Below are 27,375 nucleotides of genomic sequence, written 5' to 3'. Positions count from 1 at the left end.
TCTTTTACTAGCCCAGCATTTTTCTTGAAGGTAAAGCTTGATGAGGCTGGGTGAATAGCTCGGTAAGTAACAGATCGGGATAAAGCCAAAATACTGCCAAAAAAACAATTTCTGTCAGACTGAAACACATAAATAGCCAGCTACCAGTTCTCTAGGTTCTTGAGCAATCAGGATGACTACAGAAGAAAAAAAAAAGGAAGACTTTCAGAGATAAATGCATTTCATTTCCAATAAACTTGAATATGACCCCCCTTCTGAGTCTTTCCTGTTATCTTGATAAACTTAACATCAGTGAGTTCTCTAAGAGGTAAGGGGAACAGGGGAGAGAGCGAGTCAAGGAAAATCAGAGTAAACGAAACCCAACGTTCTGACTTTTGAGAGAAATTCATTCTTCTCTTCTTTCTGTAATTACATCAGTTACTTTTTGTTTGTCTTTTTGTTTAACTGCAGACAGTTTTCAGCAGCTATAAAATCTCGGTGTTACTCAGTACTGAACTTACTTCAAGCTGCTTTAAAAACTAAACTGAGAAAACATTTGCCACAGAAATTTGGATGCATATTTAAAGGCTTCCAAAGGTAATGGTTAGCATGTAGTGAACATAAAAGTAAACTGCACATCCAACCTTCTCTAAAAATGTTCACTTACTGGCTTTCTCCAGGCAATTCTGGAATAAATTTATGAGAAAGGCCATGAGGCTTGAAATCTAGCTGTAGGAGCAAAAGGCTGCTTTTTCATAATATTGAGAAAGTTGGGTTTTTTGATATCTCAATATGCCATCATTAATTGTATTAATTATAGGCCACAGTGAAGGCAAACAAAGACAGAATAATCAAGCAGTCACATTAGGGCTATTTTGAATTCTGAAAATCTCTGGGAAGAATCTGAATTAAAATGAGGAATTGAATTATAATGCCAAGTTTCAATTAAAGGGAATATATTTGAATATTTTATATTTTCGAGAGTATGCCTTAATCACTTCTATCTCTCGGCTGTAGAAAACTATACTGACATTTAAAGAAACAAAGTAGCATGATGGCAAGATAACCCAACTGACAATTAAGAGAGAATGAGTTCTAACTATATAATCTCTAACTATTTCACCTATTTTGAGTCTTATGTTGTTCATACAAAAAAGTTAAAAGATGGGTTTAGATTGCTTTGTAATTGAATTCCACTGTTATTACGTAGAGACAGTATGTGAAAACTCATATAATAAGGGCTGAACCAGTATTTGTGGGATGAACTAAATGAACATGCCAGGATCTGCCTGGAGGCAGTTGAGAACACTGGCACCTCCTTATCTCTTGAGATCTGCAGGGAGAAATGGGTCTGAAAGTAAAATAATCTAGTACTAAAAGCTAACGCCAGTGAGGAAAGTATGAAAATAAAAGGCACAATGTCCAAACTCCATAGCAAGCTTGGGTGTGGTTAATGCAACTTCTAGCACTAGCAGGTAAAGTCCAAAGGCAATGCAGAGCAAGGAATTTAACTGACAAATAACCCACATGAGACCCAGTGAACTGAGTGTGGATTCAGAAAATTTGCTTGATGTGTCTTAGTATCACTTGTGGGTTAAAGAGAGCAACCCTATAAGAGAGAACTGGTTCAAGAGCTAAATCATACGGCAGATCCCCTTGTAACCAGTTCTGAGAAGGACTCAAAATCCAGAGGTGATCTGAAATAAAAAAATGAAGAATTAAGAGAAAAGTCTTATCTGTGAAGTTATGCCAATAGTTAAGAGCATCAGAGAAGGCTATAACTCTATGATGCCTGGGGCTCCCCAAATCTTGCGATAAGTTAACAACATTACATATTTCTAAGCCCCAGGGCACAATAGCACTGATTGTCAAAAAAACTTCAAAAACGGATGAGATGCAACAGTCATGACTTGGAATAGCTATGACATACTAAAAATTTCTAATATGACTATCACTGTGCAAAGCTTTTTACGTATATTTAACGTTAATTTTCATGTCAACTGTGTGAACTGATTATCATCCTTATTTTCAATGTGAAGAGCCTCATTCACAAAGCATTAAAACAATTTTACTAGAAAATAGCTATTAACTGGCAAAATCAGAACATAAATTCTAAGACTCTCACTCTTAACCACTATATTATACTCTCATGTTTGAGAGAACTTGGTAAGGCAAAGATAGGGAAAATGTGGTAAGACCTGCCACCTGCCTAAGTAATAATTAGAAATATGTCACTGCCATGGAGAATACTTGGAAACAGCTAATTCTTTTGTCTCCATATCACTCGCTGTTCTATTCTAGTTGGGTTCTGTTCTAATTGAATTAGAAAAGCAATTAGCACAGAGAGTAGAAAAATATTTATAATATATACTAATAAAAACTAAGCAGTATTGAGTTTCCTTCCCAGTCTGATTGTATGATGATATGATTACTGTAAGAATGACAGAATAATGAGAAGATTATGGATTCCTAGAAGTTAGAAAACAGCCACATTTATACTATTGGGGGCATTTTCACATTGTGCAATATTTTAAAAATAACTAGGTTTTCATTACTTACTGATAAAAATAAATTAAATTAATACATACAGAGTAGACTTGGAAGTCCATAAATACGGATTTATTTCAAGTATTACAAGTCCGCTATTGTGAGAAATTCCTGTCTGTTTAAAGTGTGAGAAAATTTAAATGGAAACTCACATTTATTCATCCTATCTAGCTCATATATTTAGAACCAACCCCTTATTTACCCATTCATTATTTTTGCTGCCTCATATAAACAGTGGATAGGTATAATATAGAAAAATTGACTTTACTAAACACTAACTTGACTTAAATTTGCCTTGGATTTGATATATTCATAGAATCAAAATGACTTTTGTCTATAAACAATATGCTGCACATCCCACACCCAGGCAGTCCATTACAGAGAAGATTAATATGTTTAAATTTGTAAGATATCATTATAGAAATATGCAATAATCTTTATTTAGAAAACAAAAATATGACTTTGTTAATCCATGTGCTAAGTAAACAATGACTTTTTAAAACTGTATTAATTGTTTTAGGGGAAAAAGTTAATATTATGACAGATTGTATTAGTATTCTATTGTTGCTATAACAAATTACTACAAACAGTGATTTGAAATAGGACAATTTGTCAGAAGTTCAAAATGAGTCTTAAGGGCTGAAATTAAGAGGTCAGCAGAGTTTATTCTGGAGGCTCTAAGAGAAAACACACATCCTATTTGTTCCAGCTTCTTAAAGGATACCTGCATTCCTTGGCTACTGACCCCTTCCTCCATCTTCAATGTGTGTCACTCCAATCTCTGCTTCTGTTGTCGTGACTCCATTTTTCAACATTAACCATTTTGCTTCATTTTATAATGACACTGGTGATTAGACTGGGTCCCCATGGATAATCCAGGATCATCTCCCCAGCACAAGATCCTTAATTTAATCAGATCAACAGTCTCTGCTATTTAGCATATTCCACAGGTTCTGGGGATTAGGATATGGATTTCTTTGAGGGACCACTACTGAATCTACCATATAAGTATTTCATTGTTTAGAAGAATTTGGGTTTTGTAGGAGAGTTGTGAAAATTTTCAAGCAATTAAAAATTTTTACAGCACTCACAGGAATTGTGATCTCCTACCATTTGAGAAATGACTCAAAAATAAAACAAAAACATTAAAACTTATATAGATTTTATCCTTTACTAACTACTCATTTTAATGAGGTACTATTAAGTTAAAATTTAAATATCTGAATGAAGTATACTGGTAATTTTTTTCTAGTTTTCTAAGACTAATGATTGGAATACAAGAAAATTAACAATTCTTTCATAATATTTTAATTGATTTTACAAGAATTTAGGAAAATTTTATCTTGAAAATGAAATCTATTGATCTCATACATCAAGATTTTTGCTATAAGATCATTTTAGTAATAAACACGTCAGAAAAAACCCTCACCTTCAAATGTTTTCACTACTTATCTTCCTATATGCAGCATACTATAAAAAAATGTTATATTCCACACATCTTTAAATCCCATGTTGTTTACACTATTCAATTTGGGGGTCTTATAAAAATTCCTTTGAATTAAGTTTAAGTGCATTAGCTCTATAAGCTTACTATTTTAAATAAAGCAAGTGAGTACGGATAAGCTTATCCCTCAAATTTTATTTCTGTCTATAATATCATTTTACTTCCTAAATCAAATATTTTCCAAACTCTGGCAATCCAATTAACTTTTTAATACTCTCAACTCATCCTGTTCCCTTACAATCAGCATCAATGTGTACATTTAAATATTATTAAACCATTATAAATGTATAAAAATCCGATCTAGCTGTTGATGCCACTTGATACTTGGTTTATTTGATTAAGTTTACTTTATGTTACTGTAGACTGTAATATTTTCAACAATATATATTTTAAAGGAAATATCACTTTATTCAATTTCATTCTGCAAACATATTTTGATTCTTAATAAATCCGAGAAACTTGAAAGAAATGTCTGCTTCATTATTAGCAGTCTTAAAGCAATAATTGCTGGTTCATATCTCTCAAAGTCACTCTTCCCCATCAGTTATGCTGACTTTCTATCAGGTATTAGGACAGGCCAAACTTTTCCCAATCTCAGGTTCTTTGGAGATGATGATCTCTCTGCTTTGAAAGCTTTCCCAGGCTCTTTGCCTGACTGTCTCATTCTCATTCTTTAGGTCCAAATATCCTCTCTTGAGAGCAGTCTTTTATCACACTAATATAAGCTGGCCCTTTTATTGTTTTCGATTGTACAATTGTGTTTATTTTCTTCTTGCATTCTATCATTGATGATTATATGTCTTGGTTCATGTATTTATCACTTGCTTTACCCCCACCAGATCCATAGGGCCAAAACCTACTTTTCTTCAGTAATTAACACAGTAACTGACCCATAACAGGCACTGATAAACTTCTGTTAATAGTATCGTTGGTGCAAGAACTTGATACTATATATTTTCAAAGTTAAAAAATATAGTAACAATTTAGAGTGCTTTTACACCTATTAGTATTGATTAGATCCAAACCCTAGAACAAAAGTTGCAAATGTAAGTATCTTCAGAAGCCAGAAGATATTTTGAAAGATTTATAATGATGACAATACAATAAGTACCAGGAAACAGAAATGAACAGACCCTATTTAAAAGGGGCAGCACTTACTCAGCTATTGTTGCTGAAGGAAATACAGGTCCAGTTTTTCTCTAGAAGACTTTATGTTAAATCTGACTTTTCAGTGTTTGAGAGGCCTAAGGAAACCCTCTGAAGGATGAATCTGGCACACGACCACTAACCTGCAGTCTTTCCTCTAAAGTCTACTGAGGGATCTGATTCTTCCTAATCATATATAGATAGGCTCTCTGCCAGCCCCACTGTCTTTCCTTGGAAATAATACCTTGATACTGAATTTCATGCAATCCTGATGTCCCAGCCTGAATCATTACAGGAGTTAGATTTAGACAGACCATTTTTGGAACTGATTCATCCGAACATGGAGTCCTTAAGAGACTATCCACTACCCCTTGCTCTCTAGGTCACTGGATCTTATTTTTCTTCAGACCTGGCTTACATCTTTTTCTCTTCTGATTCTGGACCTACTATTTTATATTCCTCCCAACCCCTACCCCCTCAAAAGGCTTCTTTCTTCAACTTAAATTAGGCTAAATTGGTTTTTGCAGATTTGTACACAAGTATTTCTTATTAATACATTAGTTAACTACATTTAAAAACAGTTTATTATCTTTGTGCTTCACACAGTGATTGGTATTAGGTATCAGAAGAATCACAGTGTACAGAGAAGTCAACTCCCACCCTGCCCACCTATTGGTTCATCTCTTATTTCTTTTGTGTTGTGTACTTCACGCAAACACCTAACTGTTTTGGTTTTATACTCACAGTAACAGTTTCCTATCTTCCATTGTCCCATCTGCCAAAAATGATTGCCTTGCTCACTAAAGTCAACTCATTCTTTAAGACTCAGCTCAAGGGTCATCTCCTCTAGAAAACCTTCCATGAAGATATATCCCCCCACACTCCATACACACAGCAGCCACTATGGGATGGGCATGTTAACATGATGTTCTCAACTGCTTTGCTGAACTAGCAACTCTGTAACTTTGGGGACTTTGAGCCTCATTTGACTAAATTCCTCTAGGGCAGAATCTTTGTCTTAGCTTTCTAGAAACCCAGCCTTTAGCATAGTGCTGGGTCTGCAACAGATGTTCAGTAATGGAAGGAAGATAAAAGGCAGGAGTCTTGAAAGCAAATGATATAATCTAGTTGAGAATAATTTCCATAACAAATGAAGCAGCTAGACAAAGGTATGAGAGAACTTAGGATAAGGATTTCTAGGAAAATATGTGGTCCACCTATGCTTCCTGTTTTCCAAACTGATACTAGCAATTTTTATGAATATGTTCTATTTGGGGAATACAAGCGAGTTTAAATTACCTATTAAGTAATCACTGATTCACGTGCAAAAGATTTATGAATTACATGTTAGGTGCAAGATACCATCAAGTAAAAAGAAATTATAAGAGAGAGAGAGAAACTGTGGTGACAAAAAAGGAGCAAATAAAGGAATAATTTTGTTGCTCTTATTATAAGTATCATTCTAAAAAAGAGAATTCAGATAACTGACATTCCTCTTATAGAGGGATAATACTTGATATATTACATGGAGGTATATGGAAGAATAATGTAAGAGACAAACTGGTTGCTAATAGCATTACTGGGGAATAGAACCACAATCATCAAGCAATCTGAATAAACTAAATTCATATAATCATATTTTTACCATAGATCTTCCCTTTGAATTAGTAAGGTCTTATTTGTAGACAAAAGTTTTTGTTTATCATTCTAGGAATGACCATGACAGTTTCTGAGAATTAAATTTTGACTAAATTTCTTTTTTTTTCACTCATTCAATACATAGTCACTGAATGTCTCCGATCAGAAACTGGGAAAGGCACTGAGGCACTGGGAATCAAATTGTATCTTGGCATTCTGTGATACTTCAAAAGTTAAATATGTGTTAATTTCAGCACCATGAGTTTTAAAATGTGTAATTATTTATTTATATATAAGGAACCAAAGTATGTAAATATTAATGTATGTACTCATTTGAATATTTAGTTATTCAAACTTTATTTATTTATAATTAAATTTTAAAGACTTTAGTTCATTTTAAGTGCTAAAAGAAAGTATATTTTTCTCATAGTAAAAAAGATTAAATAACAGATTCTATAATTAATTATAAATACTAATTTCTAATAATATTCATTTTGTATGCCTTCCTATAAAGATAATCACATACATATCTTCAGATGGCTAATGCGAATGGTGAGGAAAGTCTGCAAGTGCTATAACGTAACACTGATTTAATCACTCATTTCTATAGTAGCTCACCAATTATGTGGTCCCCCCATCCATTTACTAAAAAAAGCTATCAGGAGAGAAGATTGCTAGAATAAGTAGCATGTGCTTTGTATTTTTGAAAAGAAGAAACAAAGACCTGAAGGAAAAGCTGGATCGTGAGAGAAGACAATCACTTTCTGAGAGTAATGTGCATGAAATTGTATGCCTTGGAAGAAAGACAAACTGTCAGCAGGATATAAAGTAAAGATTTTTTGCTCAGAAACACTATGTAGGTGGTTAGTTGTTTTATTGTTTTGTCCCTAACACAAGTCAGCCCTGTAAGCTGGCTAAAAGAAGGAAGCTCTACATAAAGAAGCCACAATTTCCATCCTAAATCAGGCTAGAAGTGATGGGGTGGTATGAGAAGAAGGAAGACACTGAGAGCAAAAATGTGGCATTTTAAATGCTGAGGTTTTAACCTCTTGAATATTTGGGTCATCTCCTGGGGAGGAAATATCACTAAGGGGGAAAAAATCAAACCTCAAAATAAAACACATAGGCTATAAAAGTCACACTGGAACTAAAGTGTGACAGGAACAGAGAAAAGTATTGATTCATCTGTTCCAAATTTGCTCACAAACAGGGTATCTGCGAACCTAAACAAGAAAATACAGACAGCAGGAAGAAAAGATTAAATACAACTTTAGTGATTTGGAAAAAGCTAAGTACAAGACACTCAAAAAACTGAATACAAGAAAAATTTAGTGGCCTCACTAAATTGTTTACAATTACTAATTTTCCTTATTTTCTTTCCTACTGGCCCCTTTTAAAAACAAGTCATATCATCTGGTTGATTCTGGTTAAGGTTCTTCTAAATCTATCACTGCTCAATGACGTATCTATTTATGGACTCCTAAAACCCTGTGCAATCATATCTTAATTGTTTTTAACTTTCCTTCTCTTGTATGATACAGTAAACTTTGCTGAATTGTTTTCTCTATTACCTTTAATATGCTTATATGTCATTAATATCAACGTGTTTTTCTATATATTTTTATTTTTTCTATATTGTCCAAGAAAAAGTATCACCTTAAAAATCAATATCACCATGGATACATATACACATACATAGAGCATATATAAAGAAAACATCAATATTTTCAAATGTCAATATTAAGAAGAAAAGATTAAAAAATACTACCTATATCACCATGTATACTGCAGTTTGTCATCTTCAACTCAAAATGAAAATGGATATTACTGAAATGTATAATGAACAGAATCTAACATTATTTGTTTGGTTGATTGTTTATTCAGTTATTCAGTCAGAACATTTTCAAATGTTAATACTGAACCCTAAATATGAAGTTTGCCTTTTACTAATATAATAATATAATAGGGACTTTTAACAAGCATATTAATTAAGTACAGGGATTTTCTCTTATAACACAGGTAATTTAAACAACTTTTTAAGTTACTATTCAGATAACAGCCTCATTCTAAATTGTGGGTGGTATTTTTATAGCACAAATTAGTCTTTGCCATAAAGCTTCATTAGGTGTTTGGGAAAATAAAAATTTGTAGTGATTCAGCTGCTTTAAGAAAGAAATACAAACTGCTTAAAAGTAAATAGCAAAAGAACTAAAAAAAAGGGTCTGAGCCCTTGAAGCACTTGCTTTCACCACATGCCATTACTGTACCGATAAAAGTTAAATACTGAACAGCACTGAATAACTCATGAAAATATAAAGTGAAAAATCTATGGGGAGGACTACAGCTGGGTCCTTAAGAACAGGTATTACAGACAGACTCAGCTCTTGGCTCTGCCATTTTCTAGCTATTCCACATTTAACATGAGACATTTCTTATCCTATTGAGTTTCAGTTTCCTGGTAAGTAAAATGGTGATATTCATACCTAACAGGGGGGTTACTGTAAGAACTAAATACACTAACGTGTGTATACATATAACCCATGTAGTAAATGACATATAGTAAGGATTGATACATGACTGTTACTTCAATAAGCGAATCTTCTCAGCGTTGGGAAAAAAATCGGTATTTTTTATGCTGGAGAAAAAAAAAATAGCTTACTGTTGTCTAAATCAGGACTTATAGCAGTGCCCCCTTTATCCAACGAGGATATGTTCTAAGTCCCCCAGTGGAGGTCTGAAACTGCGGATAATACCGAACCCTATATGTACTGTTTTTCTTCCTATACATACATACCTATGATAAAGTTTAATTTATAAATTAGGCACATTAAGAAATCATCTGAATTGCCAGCATCACTCCTCTTGCTAGTTGGGACCATTACTAAGTAAAATATGGTTTACTTGAACACAAGCACTGTGAGAGAGTGACAGTCAAAGTGATAATCCAGAAGGCTACCAAGTGACTAACTGGTGGGCCACACATTAAGTAGACATGCCGGACACGGGGATGATTCATTTTTGGGGTGGAACAGTAGGAGATTTCATCATGCTACTCAGAATGGCACATGATTTAAAACTTATGAATTCTTTTTTTCCTGGAATTTTCCATTTAATATTTTCAGACTGTGGTTGACCATGGGTAACTGAAACCAAGGAGAGTGAAACCACAGATAACAGGGGACTACTGTACTTCATAGATCAAGGAAAGTCTTTAAGGTGATATCCAGAAAGTTTTAATAGCTTACCTGAGCTAAAGGATCCACATTTTTGTTAAGTAATCAGATCATATTCTAAACCCAGGCCTCCTGATCTCTGATCATTTTCCTACTAAACCAGTCTACCTTGCAAATGAGTCACTGTAGTTTGTTTTATAGTTTATACTTTTTTGAATTATTTTCTTTTAAAATCATGTTACATTTACAAAATGAATTCCCAGTTATGCATTATACTTTTAACTGAAACATACTGAAGATAATTTAAATTAAAACAATCATATTATAAAATATAAATTAAACCAGTATATAAACTAGCAAGTGGTTGCACCTGATTTTATAATTCTTATTTAATGAAACAATGAGATAAGTACTTAAATAGAATGTGAACATACTTCTAAGGCAATCAGTACATTTTCAGGATTACCAGAAACCTATAAATTATAGGATATTTAGGAATTCAAATCACCTATCTCTAAAAATACATAAGATAGAAAAGAAATCTGTGGTAAACCATAATCCTTTTATGCAAAAGTGTATGAGCAAGTTCTTACTTATATTGAAATGATTTAAGATGATTTTTCAGAATGAGTTTGGCAGAGTATATTGGAGTAGTTATCTTCAAAGGACTGTTGAAGAAATACAGAAAATTGAAGAAAATGTAAAGTTCTTTAATTTGAAAAAAATCGTGAAAAAAACCTATAATTTGACAAACCTACTTCAGCTTTCACGTTTCAGGAATATGACTGCAAGTTTCTTAAAACTGTCTTTAAAAATGAGGCATGCCTTATTTTATACTTTAATATAAATTGCCTTTGGATATAGCTATTCTACGTATTTCAGATCTTATTATATAATCCAAGTATAACTGCCACAGTTCCAAAATGGACTACAAATTTTATTTCTTTAAAATACTGCTAGTAAATGATAAATGGTCATTTAGCTTTGTGTTTTCATAGAAAGGTCCCTAGAGATGAAAATGTAAGAAAATTTCAATTGAGGCTTCAGTGAAACCTAAACACTTCTGCTTTTTCACAACAAAGAAAATTAGCTATAAAACTTCACTAGATAAACTTTCTCTAATCAATCACACTGTAAATGAAGGGAAAACGAAATTTTCTCTTAATTGCTTTCATTATTTTAAATTTCAATTCATTTCTTGCTGGCCAAATTTCTCTCTATTATTGAAGTATGCACACTTAGAGCTCATGAGCAATGTGCTGCTTTTAAAATAAACAGAACTGAGGCAAGCCTAGAATTACCTCTTGGCACAGTAAACTTGCTGATCCCCAGATACTTTACTTCATCTCAGATGTTAAAGCAAGTTGGAACCTGGGATTTGTTTGTGACCCCAGGAGTTTTCTACCTCTGGGATGAGCTGCATATCTAATACGAGAACACAGGATTTCCTGAGTGATCTTCACTAAGGTACCCCATGAATAATTAACTAGTCAGATGAAAAATATTTTTGAGATGCTGATTCTACCTTTGGATAAAAAAAAAAAAATCAGAAAACAAGTTTCAGTTTTGTTTGTTTGATTCTTCATTATTCCTGAAGAAAAAAAGAAGTTGTTGCCTTATACCATCTCTGACATAAAGGTTGCAAAGACACGTTTCTTAAAGCTGTAAAACATACACATTCTAAAGAGTGCTTCAGTTCATGTAATCCTTGTATTTTCTTTCCAGTCTGCTCCCTCTGGATGAATATATTTCTGATTCTCAAAATGCTGGCAGCTCAGAAAGCTTAGATATAATTGTTTCTATCAAATTCAAAATTTATCAAATTCTATACTACTATATATACAAGTATATTATTCACTTTTACTTCTGTTTGCATGGAGCTGGAAGGATGCAGTATTGGCATACCACTCTTTCATCCCTTTTCTAAATATTTTATATTCTTGCATTAAGAAAAGTCTTAGAATAGATACTGATGTACAGAAATATATACTCAAAATTAAATGCTGCAGGATTATGTAGGCAACATCTAATTCTTTCAATAGTGGGGAGAGTTTTGTGATCCTGAACAATTAAAATTAGTCAGTTTTCTTCATAAAATTTATGTGATTTATATGTTTTCATAGAAATTTTGTCAATGCATGCAAAACAAAGCTTAATATTTTTTCCTTTTTACAATAAAAGGACAGGAATATACATACTGTAAGGGACACATTCATACTGCACTTCAAGGTATTTATAGGTTCCCGGACATGGGTCTGGAAAAACATCAGGACCTGCCACCACTGCACACTGGGTTCTGTTATTGCACCTGAAGTCAAAAGAAAAGAAAAAATAATAAGCTTGTGCACTGTTAAATCATCATTAACATCAATACTACTTCTAGTTCCTATTTCACAGATTTAAATAAGATTTTGGTCAATTTAGGGTTCAGACTTATTAAGGAAATATCTATACTACATTTTTTAAAATTAGACATTAAACTAATATTAAACTAATTTAATATTTGATTGAACAAAGCGTGATTTTGAGTTAGAAGTTAAATACTGCTTAAGCAACATTAACTGAAGGATACTACCATGTGAAGACAGAATTTTTGGTAGGAAAGACTCCTAGTGTTAAAAAAAAAATTCAGAAAATATAACCACAGAGTTTTATTAGGCAGTAGTAAAATAAATTCACTTAGTATCATGCCATTTATTTTAAAGGCAGTGAACATATAGTGTTGAAAACTTTTAGCCAAACCTAAAAAATAAAGTCAATAAATGGTTAATATTTAAATATTAAAATACAGCTAAAATTTAATCTATATAAATTAATAATAACTAACCTCATAAGTAAAACCACTTCTAAAACCTGATTCTTATATTTAGCCAAATATCAACACTAACCTTAGAGATTGCTATTCATAAATGCCAATATCCTATATTTTAAGATAACTTTAAATCTCCAAAGAGAATAATCAGACATCACTATTGAAACAGAAACATACAGTGGACATCTTTTGTGATAATTGGGCTAAACAGATCTGAGTTATCCAAATATACTCATGGATAAATATACATACAATGAAATTGATTCTTACTCTGAAAAAGATATGCAAGTTCACAGCAGCCTCAGTTTACTCAGAAATTTTCTAGTCTCAATAATTTATCAATAAGTAGGCATTTCTGTGGAAAAAACGATGGTTTTTCCCACCTAAAATTCTGGCACTAAGTGTACAGAATGAGATATTCTAGCTGTCCTGTTTTATGTTGTTTATTCATTTCAGAAATACAGTATCTCAGGCTAGATTTTTCTGCTACTTTCTTAAATAGGTGCTTCTTCCTGTGGTATGACCTATACCTCTGAATCCTTGCTAGAATACTCGCTGGATAAGGAGCATTTAGGGCAGAACTCATTTTGATTTAGAGTAAAAATGCTTTGTATTTACTCGAGGCTACCATTTGTCAGGATTAATAAGGATTTTATTTAGTCCCTAAATAAAAATTGATTCATAAGCGAATGTCTTAAACTGAAAAATATATCCTATGTTATTAGTGAAAGATTAATAAAAGACACTATTCCATACTCATCAGGTAATTTAGCATAACAACTAATCCTGAGTATCAACATGTTCTAAAGTTCTCTTCCATAAACTTAAGTGTCTGATTATCAGACAACTGTGTAATAATATTAATGTAAATGTGGCTGTCCTCACACATGCATTGGAAATAGGTGGCTTGATATTTTAGTGTATTCAAACTTACAAAAAATAGCAGTACTTTCCTATTACATAGAAAAGCCACTTGAAGCAGCTGTCTCAAGTTATAAGACATATTTTTCTGCAGTTAAAGAAATACAATTTTCACATCATACTTTGAAAACATAAACTCATAAATCTATCTCAGGATTTTATACAATGAGCAGCTATATAAACTCAATTAAGCCTGTAATTGTTACAAAAACAATCAGCTATTACCAGGAATTCATTTGAAGTAGAAATGATGGAGAATGAAAGTATACATGATAACATTTGATATTTGAATATTCTGTAAATATACTATTATTGCTGATCTCCAGTCATTAAATTATGTAAGTTTGAAATAAATACACATATACATAATATAGTGTATATATATACAATGTTTTCTCTCTTGGCCTATTGTTTTAACTCCCTATTATCAACCTTTTTTTCTAATTACTACAGTTCTAATAATAATGAAATTAATATAAAATCTGTATCTCTGCTTGTAATTTTCATATATAATACAAGTTTTTATTATTTAAACAATGTTATCAACAAATCAAATTACTAGTCGTTTATGAGTAGGGCATGAAAGTTAAAATTTAGAGTTATTCAAAAAAATCTTGAATCAAAAAGAATTTCAAATAGTTATATTTGTATAAATCAGATTTAAAAATACAATATGGACATTACACACATCCATTTATCCATCTAATTATTTAAATATGTGCACTCACCACTTTACATATTATATATAATTTACAAAAATACTAATTATGTATATGTAAGAAAATTGAGACAAGTAACCATTTGTTATAGACATTAGACATCATTCTGAGTCCCAAATATCTTACTTAATGTTAACCAAAGAAGAATCAAGAAAGTCTTCTAATTGATGAGATAGTGTTTGTGAGAGGTATAGAAACCAAAACATGCTATACCAGTAATATATTGCAGTCATTGTCATCATTATTCTATAGAAAACAATGCTTTACAACATTTACTTTTTAAAATAATTTATATTCTATTACTATTTCTATACCAAATGCTTTTTATAAGTTAAAATCCTTAAAAATCAAAAGGAGAAAGGTAGAAAACCTCTGGAATATTATTTCTGTATAAGATGTAATACTGATTGTTTAAAGACCAGCTACATTTCAAAACAGGAATTTAAAAGTCTGTCCTTTCTTTTTTTATGATTTCAGGCTCTATGAGTCAAAATTAAGTTAACTTTATATTAGATTAAAGATTATTGAACAATTGATACCAGTAAGAATATTTTGCTATATAAAAGTTGTTAAAAGTAATTTCATTCTAAAATATTATTGATGATAAAAGTGAAATAAAATAATTAAATGTTCTCATGTGCTTTAAACTCAGATTTTCTTTGTATTTACTTTTAATTTAAATATAAATTAAAAAATGATTTTCAGTATCCCTGATATCAAAGATATTCTTAAAACCACAATAAAGGATGAGAAAAGGCTGCAATAATATGGTCAAATGCATCCTAATCCACTAATAGTCACAGAGAAAATACCACACTCTTATAAAAGTGTTAAGGCTTAAACTTTTGATAAAAGTTTCAATATTTTTTCATCAGAAATTTTATGCAATAACAATTTTCTACCCCAAGAACGGACAATTTTTAAATAAAGCATTTGATAAATAAAGTAGGTGACACTAACAAATACCAGATAGAATTCTCAAAGAAATCTCTTGGAGACTCAATTTTTACACATATAACATGGACACCAGTTATTTTACTACCTCACAAAGTTGATGTGCTTATAAAAATGCATTTAACAATTGTAAAGTATCATATAAGTGCACAAGTTATACTATATCGTATATTATTTGTTGCTGTAGCTATCCTTATTAATATCAACATTAGTTATTTGTTTGGGAGATGGGTTAATAACACTTCATTCCAGATAGACTAAGTCTTCTGAGAGAAACCCACAGCTAGAAGAAATGACACACAGAAAAGCACATAAATTCTTTGGGTTCAGAGTAGGAAGAGGAAAAAACAGATTCACATAAAAAAAAATAAAAGTAAGCCAAGTAAATTAGTTGTATGCGAAGTATTTTACCTGGGATAGTAAATGTTTGAGTTTTATAGTAACCACTTAAACTTTATCAAACATGTTCACATATATCCACTTGTCACTTTTTTTTTTTTTGAAATGACTGGTACTACTCCCAACTTTACAGAGGAGGGAGCAGGTGTGGTGATGTTAAGTAACTTTTCAGGCTCTCAGTAATCAACTAATAGTCACTGGACTCCAGAACAGGGACCTGAAGTTGATGATCCCAATGTCTTGTGAGACAGTGAGTCATGCATTTCATGGTCACTCCGGGAAACTAATTTAATTCACTCTTACAGGTTCTCAGAAGTATTATGATCTGATACATCTAAATGGCCCAAAATTCATTCAGATGTACTGTGAATCAAGCATTCCAAGGAAGCTCTGAATTTAAATTATCATTACATAACCAGGCCTTCTCAATTTGAATAGCATGCAGCCATCAGAAAGATAAATTTCTGAACATAAGGTAGAGGGAGTAATAGGATAACTGAATATTTATTTTTATATAGACTTCTGAAAGAAAAAAAAAAAACCAAAAACATGTCATTTTAATTAAACCCACATACAAGCTCCAATTTAAGTGTAGTTGCCATCTACTGATCAACTTTATTTAATCAATGTCATTTAATATGTTGAATGCTATTGGTTACTGGCATTAATTTTAAAGCAATATTGTTTAACTTAAAATATGTCTTATGATGACTGCCAGGGACGATACACATCATCACAGGATTAGTAATCAGATACAGAATCATTTGCTGCTAACTTACTCATTCCAATATGGTTCATAGCAGTATAAGAACAAAATTAGTTAAGTATGATAATGAAAAAGTCACCTCTGGGGCAAAAAAGTTCCTCCATTTGCTACAACATACTGTAACATATAATAAAAATGATATTGCTATGGTTTCATCAACTATTGAGTAAGTTCTTATTATATATAAAATAATCAGCCTCTTTTCTGCTAAATTTAATAAAGTGATGTTTGTTTTAACTTCCATTATCCATATAAAAATTATCAGCCCATTATCTCCTGTTTGGTTACAATGTATTTGTAGATGAAGCATTCAAAAATGAATCTTAAACATAACTATATTTTAAAACATTCTTACATACTAGACATGTAAGGATTGTGTTGGTTGGTTCCATTGTTCTAGTAATCTAATATGATACCATTAAAATAATTTATATAAAACACCGTTATATTTATATGCTAGGAGTGTAATCCATAGTGTTCTCCATTAATAAACCCAATTACATATTTTTATTACACTCTAAAATTAGTGTGTACAAAAAAAAAAACAATCCTGGGAATGTTCAGAAACTTTTCAATTACTGCTTCAGCCGTGTAAATACATAAAACTCCATTTAAAATCACTGGAATAACAAGATATGATTGTGTTTTAAAAAAGATAGTTTTGTGAGTCTTCTTGTTAGCAAAATTAGTCATATGAATTTACATTAGTACTTATCAGATGACATTTATACAAAAGCATGTGTGATGAAGAAACATATTATACTTAGTATACTTAATTAATTCACGTTATCTAAAATACGGGAAATCAGTCTTTGAATAGTATAATAAGGCATTATGTTGTAAGAGGAAAATGTTTTATGCAAAAAAAAGGCACCATCATCACAATACATTAATGTTTTAAATCTGAAAATGGTTAATCAGGGTAACTAGGAGTTTTTAATTCTCAGGAATGGAATGTAGCAATATGAAAAATGTATATTCATATGTAATAACAACAGTATTTTGTTCACTGTCACTAAACATAACTCCTTTTCCTCAAGACTGTACTTTCTGTATGTTCCACTGCCTGTCACTCTGAGTACTGCTAATATGTCATTCACTTTGAATTTAGAAGCCTGTAAAAGATAAGGATCTCATGGTAGAATATGAATATATACGTCAAAAAGGAATCATCCAGATCCCAAATAATAAAAGAACTAAATGCTCAGAGAAAGAGAAATCGATCATCATAAACATTAAAAATTTCTTTAATTCTTATATTGTCATTATATACCTAGCATTCACAAAGGAATGTGCCAAAGCCAGTGCTGTCCATATACAAGTTAAGTGGCAATTTAAGAAGAGGAACAAAAGTTATAAGGCCCTAATTTGGTGTTTTTATTTTTGAGAAAATTGATTCTAAATTGTAAACTAAAAATACTGTAGGATCTTACAGAACACATTGTGACAATGCATGTAAACCAAGTTCCATAATTCATAAGATAATTCTCTAGCTTCATGACTTTCATTTTCTATATTCTTTTAGATGTAATTTTACAAACACTCTTCATATTAGAAAAATACGATTTGACACAAGCAAGTGAAAACATAACCAAGACGATGAATGAGGAGGACTACAGAAACCAGGATACTACATTAATTTTCTTGTTGCTTCTGGAACAAATTACCACAAATTTAGTGGCTTAAAACAATGCAAATCTTTTCTCTTACAGGTTTGGAGGCAGAAGTCCATAACATGTCTTCTAGGGCTAAGACCAAGGTGTTGGCAGGGTAGATTTCACATGGAAGCTCTGGAGAAAATGTCTTCTTGCCTTTTTTTTTTTTTTTTCATTTTATAGAGGCTGTGTCCTCACTCCTTAGCTTGTCGCCCCACATCACCTTTTTTCATCCTGATTCTAATGTGACATTTCCTTCTTTGACCTTCTTGCCTCCCTCTTAAAAGGACCCTTGTGATTACACTTAAGGCCCACCTCTATAATCCAGGATAATGTGCCCATCTCAAGAGCCTTAACATTGTCACATATGTAAAGTTACCTTGGCCATATAAAGTAGAACTCACAGGTTATGTGGATAACAATGTCAATATCATTGTGGTGGGTCATCATTCAGCCTACCACAAGCACTTACGCAAAAAGATATATTAATACTGTGTCTCGTGAGGTGGTCACCCTAAGGAAATCTTACATAGGAAGATGTATATTATTGCAGTGGAAAATGGCTAAGGTGTCTAATGTCTCTATAACTTACAGTTTTATATATTAAAAGGACGCATAAGACTCCATTTATATATATTATATTTCAGTACAAATAAATGTTTTGATTATAGTTTGGCTAAAAGATATCATATTATATATTTGTATTGTTTGATCAAAATGGAATTTTCAATGCATAAAGCTTATTGATATAGATGTGAGAAACTGAGTCAGATTTGTCTGACCAATAAAGGTAACTTAAAAACATTTTACAAAAACTGGGATGTTGCTTCAATTTTGAACTTACATAAAACTTCATAAATATGAAATATGAAGTATTAAGAAATTATTATGAAACCTGATTGATTCATAGTAAATTGAACTTATGTTTCAGTGTTAGCACACCTTTCTATTAATAAACAAAAAGTGATTATTTCGTATCTGCAGAGTTAAATAAATGATTTTATTTTGACAAAGTCTAATTTAAAATACTAATCCTTCACTGCACTAAAAAGATATTATTTGCCTATGTTCTAAACTTTTTCAGTGGCAATTTAAAAAATAAAAATCTTTCCAGATTTTCTTATTATAATATAAATTTATAAGCCTTAAGGGCTTATTTTAGGAATTTTTCAAATTAACTTCACAATATCCTGGAAATACAGAAATATGTTTGAAAATGTGGTAATCTTGCAAGGAAGTCCAATTTCCAAATATTCCACACATCTCTGGGTAATATTTGACAGAACAAATTATCATAATCGTCAGTCAGCATCCAAAGAATATTTATGGATCCCATTCCAAAAATAAAATAATTAGCTATGTCAGACATGAATACAATTCATAGCAGCATGTGTTTAAAATAAATGGAAATGTGCTTTTAAAATTAACATGTTCACAAATATTGCTTGGAAATGCATTTCAGTCCTGAGTTACGTATCAGTGATTTCTAAGTTGTAATCTTCTGGTGGGAGTTGAATGCTATATGACAATGGCTATATAGAATTATGAAAATCTTTTCATTTAAAAGTAACTGGAATTGCATCTGTATTAGTTTATTACTGTCTACTTGTGGCAGCATATCAGAGCTGGACATTCCTTCCTTACTTGAATATATGGTTAACTAAATAAATCAGAGTGTGCATCTGAATTCATTATGTGAAAATATAGCAAATAGAGGTATTACTTGTTTTCTCCTAAATAAAAAGGAACAATATTTTATACATATGTATTTTTCTTAAGTGAAGTCAATGTTCACTTCACTGACAGTTTTATAAGATATTAATATATGAATTTACTCTCCAGGACTACTTATGTTGTTCCACTTTTTTTAAAATTTTTTTTAACATTTTTTATTGATTTATAATCATTTTACAATGTTGTGTCAAAGTCCAGTGTTCAGCACAATTTTTCAGTCATTCATGGACATATACAAACTCATTGTCACATTTTTTTCTCTGTGAGTTATCATAACATTTTGTGTATATTTCCCTGTGCTATACAGTATAATCTTGTTTATCTATTCTACAATTTTGAAATCCCAGTCTATCCCTTCCTACCCTCCACCCCCCTGGCAACCACAAGTCTGTATTCTCTGTCTATGAGTCTATTTCTGTCCTGTATTTACGCTTTGTTTTTGTTTGTTTGTTTTTGTTTTTTAGATTCCACATATTAGCGATCTCATATGGTATTTTTCTTTCTCTTTCTGGCTTACTTCACTTAGAATGACATTCTCCAGAGACAAATATAATTTATTACACTTCTTACGCATGTTGCAAGGCGTTCTTTTCTTCCCTAAGCTACAAAGCTCCCTACCTGCCATGACAGGGCTAAGACAAGAGATACCATGCTGAGTCATTTAGTTAGGTTTTTCTTTGATGATGTGTGATAATTCCAAATCAAACTATTCATGTATGAGAGAAATTAAAAGTAATGAAATCAAACCTTGAGAATGAGAATTGGAAAGAAAAAGGAATTCTACTAATGCTGGCTACTGAAGTCAGTTAACAGGAAAGCCAAAAAGAGGAACAACATAAGATGAGCCGGGAAAATGGCTTTGGCTTCCTCACATTTGCTTTTAATAAAGTGCTAAATGAAAGCAAATCAATAATTCTGTGTGTATATGAAGACTATATACATACAACTTCCAAAGCAGAATACATAGCAGAGACAAATGAACTTTTGCATCTAACTTTGTCCTTATACATAGATTTTTTTGAAGAGTGAAGCAGTAAGTTTTTATATCACATAAAAAATAATTTTAGTTGTCTTCATGCTTTGTAAGCATAAGGTATGTGGTGCAGCATAACAAACCATGAAAGAAAACCCAAGTATGCCAGACACTGAAGATCAACAATTCTCATGCATCACTATTCTCTAAGCTACTTCAGCAATGACTTCTGCTATAGGGCTTTGTTGGGTTGGTTCTATTGAATTAAGTTCAGTCATGACCTCAGACAGAGTCTCATCTCAAGCATATATTCTAACTGCTTTGAATTACGGTATCACCAGGAAGCAATAAGTACAAGTGAAGTGCAAGGACATTTCTATTTGTATCAGAATGCTTTAGGATGAAAAAAAACCCCAGCAAATACAAAGTAAAGTGGCTTAAAAATAAGAGTTACATCAGCTTACATATTAAAAAAAAATTGGAAGATGGGCTGGTTCAAGTTGCTTAATTCAGAGATTTAACAAAGTCATGGCTGTGACTTGGATTTTTTGAAATTTTCTTGGATTTTATCTTATGGTCCTAAGACAGCCACTACATTTGTAGAAGTTATGCAAAGATAAAATCCAGAAAAAGTAAACTTCCTATCTTATGCCTCATTTTAAGAATGCAGATGTTCTACACATGAACCACTCAGCAAACTACCCTTAATGGGCATTGGCCAAAAAAAGCCAACGAATATGCCTAAAACCATCCCAGAGGGAAAGGACATCCTCATGACTGGTTTAACTCAGTGAAAGTTCATCATCACAGGGCCAGAGAGGTACCCCTAGGCCTCTCTGAAGCACATGGCCAATTACAGGAGAGTGAACAAATCAGGGTTATGCTAGTGAGTAAGAAAGCAGGGGTGGTTAGAGGATGGGTTTGTGGGAGGCAAACAACCGTATCTGACATACCATTCTCTTAAGTTCCCTTCTCTAGTGAAAAGCACCCCATATTTAAGATATTATAAAATTTGGAGAATATTTAACAATTGTGTCCCCCAAATGGGGACATATTAAAAAAGTATTTTTTCAAATTTAAAACTATTTTATTTGTAAGTATGTATATGTTATAAGCATTCCGATATACAGAGTCTGGTTAAACACATTAGAATTCATCCTTACGATGTGATACTCGACAGACACTTAAAAATGATGATGTAACTCTTCCTTTATTAACCTGAAAAAAAACCCCTCCATATTGAAATTTAAAATAAAAGCATTAAAAAATAGTTGTAGAGCTGTATGAAAGCATAAATGTAAAGAATAGCTATGAAGGATTGTAGCAACAGTGATTAACACTGAGATGTAGAATAATTATGATTTTTCAGTTTCTTAGTACTTTTTCTCCTTTTTACAACAAAGTGAACATTTATTATTTCATGATCATCTCAAAGCATTATTTAAAATTTAAAGAAGATGATAATTCTTTCAGGACTATCTGTATTAACTATTTCATATTCTGATAATCTTTTAACTCTTTTAACATTTTACATAGTAACATCTATATAATACAGCTTTCATAGGAGATATTTTTCTGCAAAACTTTCCAAAAGTTTCTCCTGTATTTATTGCACATCTCTCTGCCTCTAAAAACATTAATTTTCAGTATTGAGATGGGAAATAGCTTCTTTCTAGAGATAATGTACAGGTGTAGGTCACCTAGGAACCTGGCACAATAAAAATCTAGCATGCCACACGTCCAGAAACCTGCTACATATCATTCACAACTGGATAACCTCTTCTACAGTTGCTAAGGGCCTTAAGATGATAACAGTGTTAGTTGATCCATCTTAGAATGACTCTGATGGCAACTTATGACATCTTATAATGAGAACAGAAATTGTCTTCAAGGATAGTTTAACATTTGTCTTTTTCAAAGTTGTGGTTCTTATTCCATATATTAAAGAAAAATATTCAAATGGTATTATAATACTCATATAACACAGTAAATTATCTGAGATATATGCTCTAAAATTTATGCATATTTAGGAAAGCCATCAATAATTTAAAGTTTGTGGTAAAAAAGAAAAGTGAAAAAAATATGGTATCACAACCCAGCTTTAAAGAGAATAAGCAGCCATTAGGTAAATGCAATGCATTTATTTTCTTGGTTGTCAGATTGTTGTCTTCACTGATTGGCACTTGGTGTTTCTTTTTGCATTTAGAATCAGATAGGTAGATAGGTAGGTAGGTAGGTAGGTAGATAGATGATAGATAGATAGATAGACAGGCAGACAGATATTTAATGAATAGTCTACACAGTTTGAATTTTAAGTGAAAGAACTTTGTACTACTGAATCCCCTAAAGTTAAATAATTTTATGTTTTATTAAAGTTTCTTTTATGATTATGAAATCACATATATGGAATACAAGTAAAATATGCAGCAGAATGCCTAATTCACTGTTTCAGAAAATTTTATAATGAAATATAATCATTACTTTATGTCTTAAATCTGAGAAATAAAGTATCAATAAATATCAATATAATTCAACAGTCATTACATTGCCCTTTAAGAACTGTTTCCTTTAGAGAAAGGAAAGTTTCATACATATTTATAACAACTAATAAACACACAATAAAAATAAAGTTTTTTATGATACCTACTTATGTGTCCACTAAGTACTAGACTTCATTATTCACATATATCATAACACTTAACTAGGAGAATGCTCTGATGTGAGCCAATGGTTTCCAAGAACATAGGTCTCCTTTTTAAGAAAAATACTATTCTACTATAGAACAATAGTTGTAGTTTTATTGTTTTTTGATTGAAAAAGTCTACAATGCAAAGTTGTCATTTTATTCTTATTATTTTTAAATGGATTTATATTGTATCATTCAAATAATTTTATACATATTTTAAAAATATGCAAAATGTGCAAAAGTAGTATTCAGGTTACTGACAATGCTTGAAATGTGAACTCATTTTAAGGTACTTAAAAATCCACAGTTAAGAGACTAGATAACATCAGCAATAAAGAAAATATCCTAGAATTAAGCTTAGAAACATGTATTTGAACTTATGCTATTGTGAAAAACAAGACAAGGTATGTAACCTCTCAGGGCCTCAATTTCTGTTAATGTATCATTATGTTAAGGCTTAAAAACAGTAATATACAGGATAACACAACATATAACCCAGGACAGTTATAAGTACTCAATAAATGCTGAGTTACTGAGTCAAAGACAAATGATAGTTAATACCAAAAGATAGTAAGAGTTAAATTATTGAAAAGGTAAAAATAAAATGAATGTTTTCTAAAAAGTCTTTAATTTGAAATTCCAAATAAAATGAAACAACTCCACAGAAAATCAAGCAAAGCATTCTACATCCAAACCTCACAGTTTCACTTTTGAACGACTGGGTTAAATGTACAAAAGCTACTCAGAATAAAGAAGCCACTTTGGACTGTACACTATGCTTTCCTTCCTTTACACAAGATTGTTATCAACTAAAATTATTAATATACGGTGATCTTTATATCACTATTCCATTAGATCTTATTCATGAACACATTAATTAAAATACTCTTGATTAATGGAGACATAAATAGAAAACTATTTAGTTTGGGCTTAGGAGAATTGTGCTGCACTTTAAGATTATGTCCATCTCCAAATACGAAGGATATTTTCAACTATTATAATAGACCTTCCTAAAGATAGATAGTGACTAAGAAACATTTGTTGATTTTTAGTAGCTTAGGGAATGAATACATGCAGATGTAGCCAGAGAAAGTAAGATTAAAACCGCATATACGCTTTAGCTTAAGAAGATTCTGAATCAAAAGATCATTTTCAAAGTAATAACTGTGCAAGCAAACCATTTATCTCTCTGACTTTTACTCTACTCATATGTAAAACAACTGTGACAGAGTTTCACCTCCCTACATCAAAGGTAATATAAAGTTGGGGAACATGAGGGAAATGTAAATATTTTACAATTACAAGGTATAATAACTTCAACAGAGGTGTCACTGAAGCACACATATACAAGAAAGATGGGTAAAACTTCCTATGTTTTCAAAAACATCATTCGACCAAATTCTGAAATTTAAGATTCCAGCATCAATAAGGATCATTCCTGGCATTTGTTAGAGTGTTCAAAGATTCAATCAACAATGCTTCCTGAAGATAAAAGCTGCTACACTGTTATCTTGGAATTGTTAAGAGAGCACATGAAAAAATGTGTGTGGAAGCCCTATATATCATAAAGAGCTATAAAAAGGTGAGGTTTTAGCATTTGGTTATAACTAAAATGATCCCCTGAACACCTTTGAATAATCTGCATTTCTATTTCTGGGACAACTTATATAACCAATACATAAGACCAAATAAACATTTCAACATTTTTCTCAAAAACAAAAAATAAACAAACAAAAAAACCTGCCTCCTGAACCTCTTTCTACTTCCTCCCAACATATAATCAGCCCCAATACCCTGTGTGAGCTCTCTCTTATCTCCACTATTCCTTCTTAACCAGCTTCACTACTGCTGCTTTAACTCAGCTTTTTTCATAATCCTCACTTGATTTTCATGACCCTTCATTTTCTACAGATTAAAAACTAAACATGACATACCAGGCTCTTCTTAAGTAGCTGCTACTTTCTGATTAAATTAAGTCTCCAGTGGTTCTAGAATGGAAAGTGTAAAATATAAATACCTGAAAATAAATCACTAAGTTATGCTTATTTCATTTATATTTTATAGATAAGCATAAAGAAATTAAGTAGTTTCCCCAAGGCTGCACCAACAATGAGGATCTTGGGAAAAGAGCTAAATTCTCTTTGTTCTTCAGTGAAAGGTATTTCTATTTCCTTTCTCTTTGTAGTAAAGGGAAAATAAAAATTATATTAGGCATTATGTGACATTATCAATTCTTGTAGTATTTTGTATCACACGACATGTTTTTTGAATAGTGAACAATAATTTGTTCATTTAATTGACATGTTTTAAAAGCTTACTATGTTTCCTGTGATAGGAAGACAAAGATAGATTAGACTTGGCATGTGCACTAAAGAGCATGAAATCTTTTAGAGCAGACACATGAACAGGTTATTAACACACAATTAGTTAAATACAATGATAACTGTATGTACAGGTGACATGAAAAGACCCCTGAGGGTCACTGTTAAGGGTTGAATTCTGTCCCCCCTAAAAGATATGTTTAAGTGCTAACCCTTAGTATCTCAGAATGTGACCTCATTTGGTATTAGACTTGTTGCAGATGTAATTAGGTAAAATGAGGTCAGACTGGATGTAGGTGGGCCCTTAATCCTATACGATGAGTGTCCTTATAAAAAGAGGGGGATCTGGACACACAGGGAGAACACCAGAGTCAGAGAATAGAGTGCTGCAGCTGCAAACCAAGGAGTACCAAGGACTGATGGTACAAGGAAGCCAGGAGGGCAAGGAAGGATTCTAACTGGAGCTTCAAAGATAGCATGGACTTATGACATCTTAGCATTACTGGCTGTCAAAACTGCAATAGGATATATTTGGTTGTTTCAAGCCACCTAGTTTGTGGTGCTTTGTTTCAGCAGCTCTAGGAAATTAATACAGTCATTTAACCTAGATAGGACAAGGGCTTTCAGGGCAAGTTTCCTGCTCAAGATGACATCAGAATTCAGTGTTAAGAGATGAGTAATGGTTATCTTGGTGAAATTAATGGGAGAACAGAGAAGGCATTTCAGGAAGATAAAAAGAGAAAGGAAATTGAAACAGCATGGTTATACAGAGATCTAGAAACCATTGGGTATTCTTGGAGCAGGAGTCACACAGGCTGGCAAGAGAAGAGGTCAGAGAGGCAAGCAAAGGCTCAAATGTGAGATTTTATGTAACATGTTAACATATGATAGTGGCTAATACGTATTTATTGCTTCCTCTCTGCCCAGCATTGAGCAACGCGCTTTATGTGCATTATCTTGTCTAATCATGACAATGACTCTAACAGGGCTATATACATGTACATGTGAAAAAACAAGGCTTTGAGGATTTGTGATTTATGTAAGGGTTATCCAGCTAGTTATTAAATGAGTCTAAACTTGATCTGTTTTGTTAAGTGGGGTCATAGAATGTGTTATAAACAAGGAAGTAATAAGTTCTCATTGCTTTTGACAGAGATTAATCTGCTATTCATGTAGAAAATGAATCTGTGAAGTACAGGTCTACAGGCATAGGGATTGCATAGCAGAGACGGAGAAAAATTGGTGAATTAAAAACAAAATTAAGGTAGTAAAACTGGAAGGTCTTGATAATTGGAATGTGAGGAAATGAAAAGAGGGATAAACCATGGCAGACTCTAGGTTTGGGAATTGAATGTCTGGTGGTGGAACCTCAAAAGCCACAGAAAATATAAGAGGAGCAAAAGTTACAGTTGATCTACATTAGGAAAATGACACATGAAGCACCAGTT

The 27,375-nt window shown here is 32.0% G+C and overlaps 1 protein-coding gene across 9 annotated transcripts in view; it reads right to left on the bottom strand.

The window, feature by feature from the left end:
- Nucleotides 1-27,375, bottom strand: part of ADGRL3 (adhesion G protein-coupled receptor L3) — a 730,953-nt gene that overhangs the window by 298,567 nt on the left and 405,011 nt on the right. For all 9 annotated transcript variants that reach the window (XM_072940759.1, XM_072940764.1, XM_072940768.1 and 6 more), the window contains one exon: nucleotides 12,186-12,295. In XM_072940759.1, the coding sequence (XP_072796860.1) occupies nucleotides 12,186-12,295 (110 nt within the window). The remainder of the gene's footprint in view (nucleotides 1-12,185; nucleotides 12,296-27,375) is intronic.

Source organism: Vicugna pacos, chromosome 2, assembly GCF_048564905.1.
Source record: "Vicugna pacos chromosome 2, VicPac4, whole genome shotgun sequence".
NCBI classification, from domain to species: Eukaryota; Metazoa; Chordata; class Mammalia; order Artiodactyla; family Camelidae; genus Vicugna; species Vicugna pacos.
The sequence above is the reverse complement of the archived record's forward strand: the minus strand, read 5'-3'. Positions and strand labels throughout refer to the sequence as shown.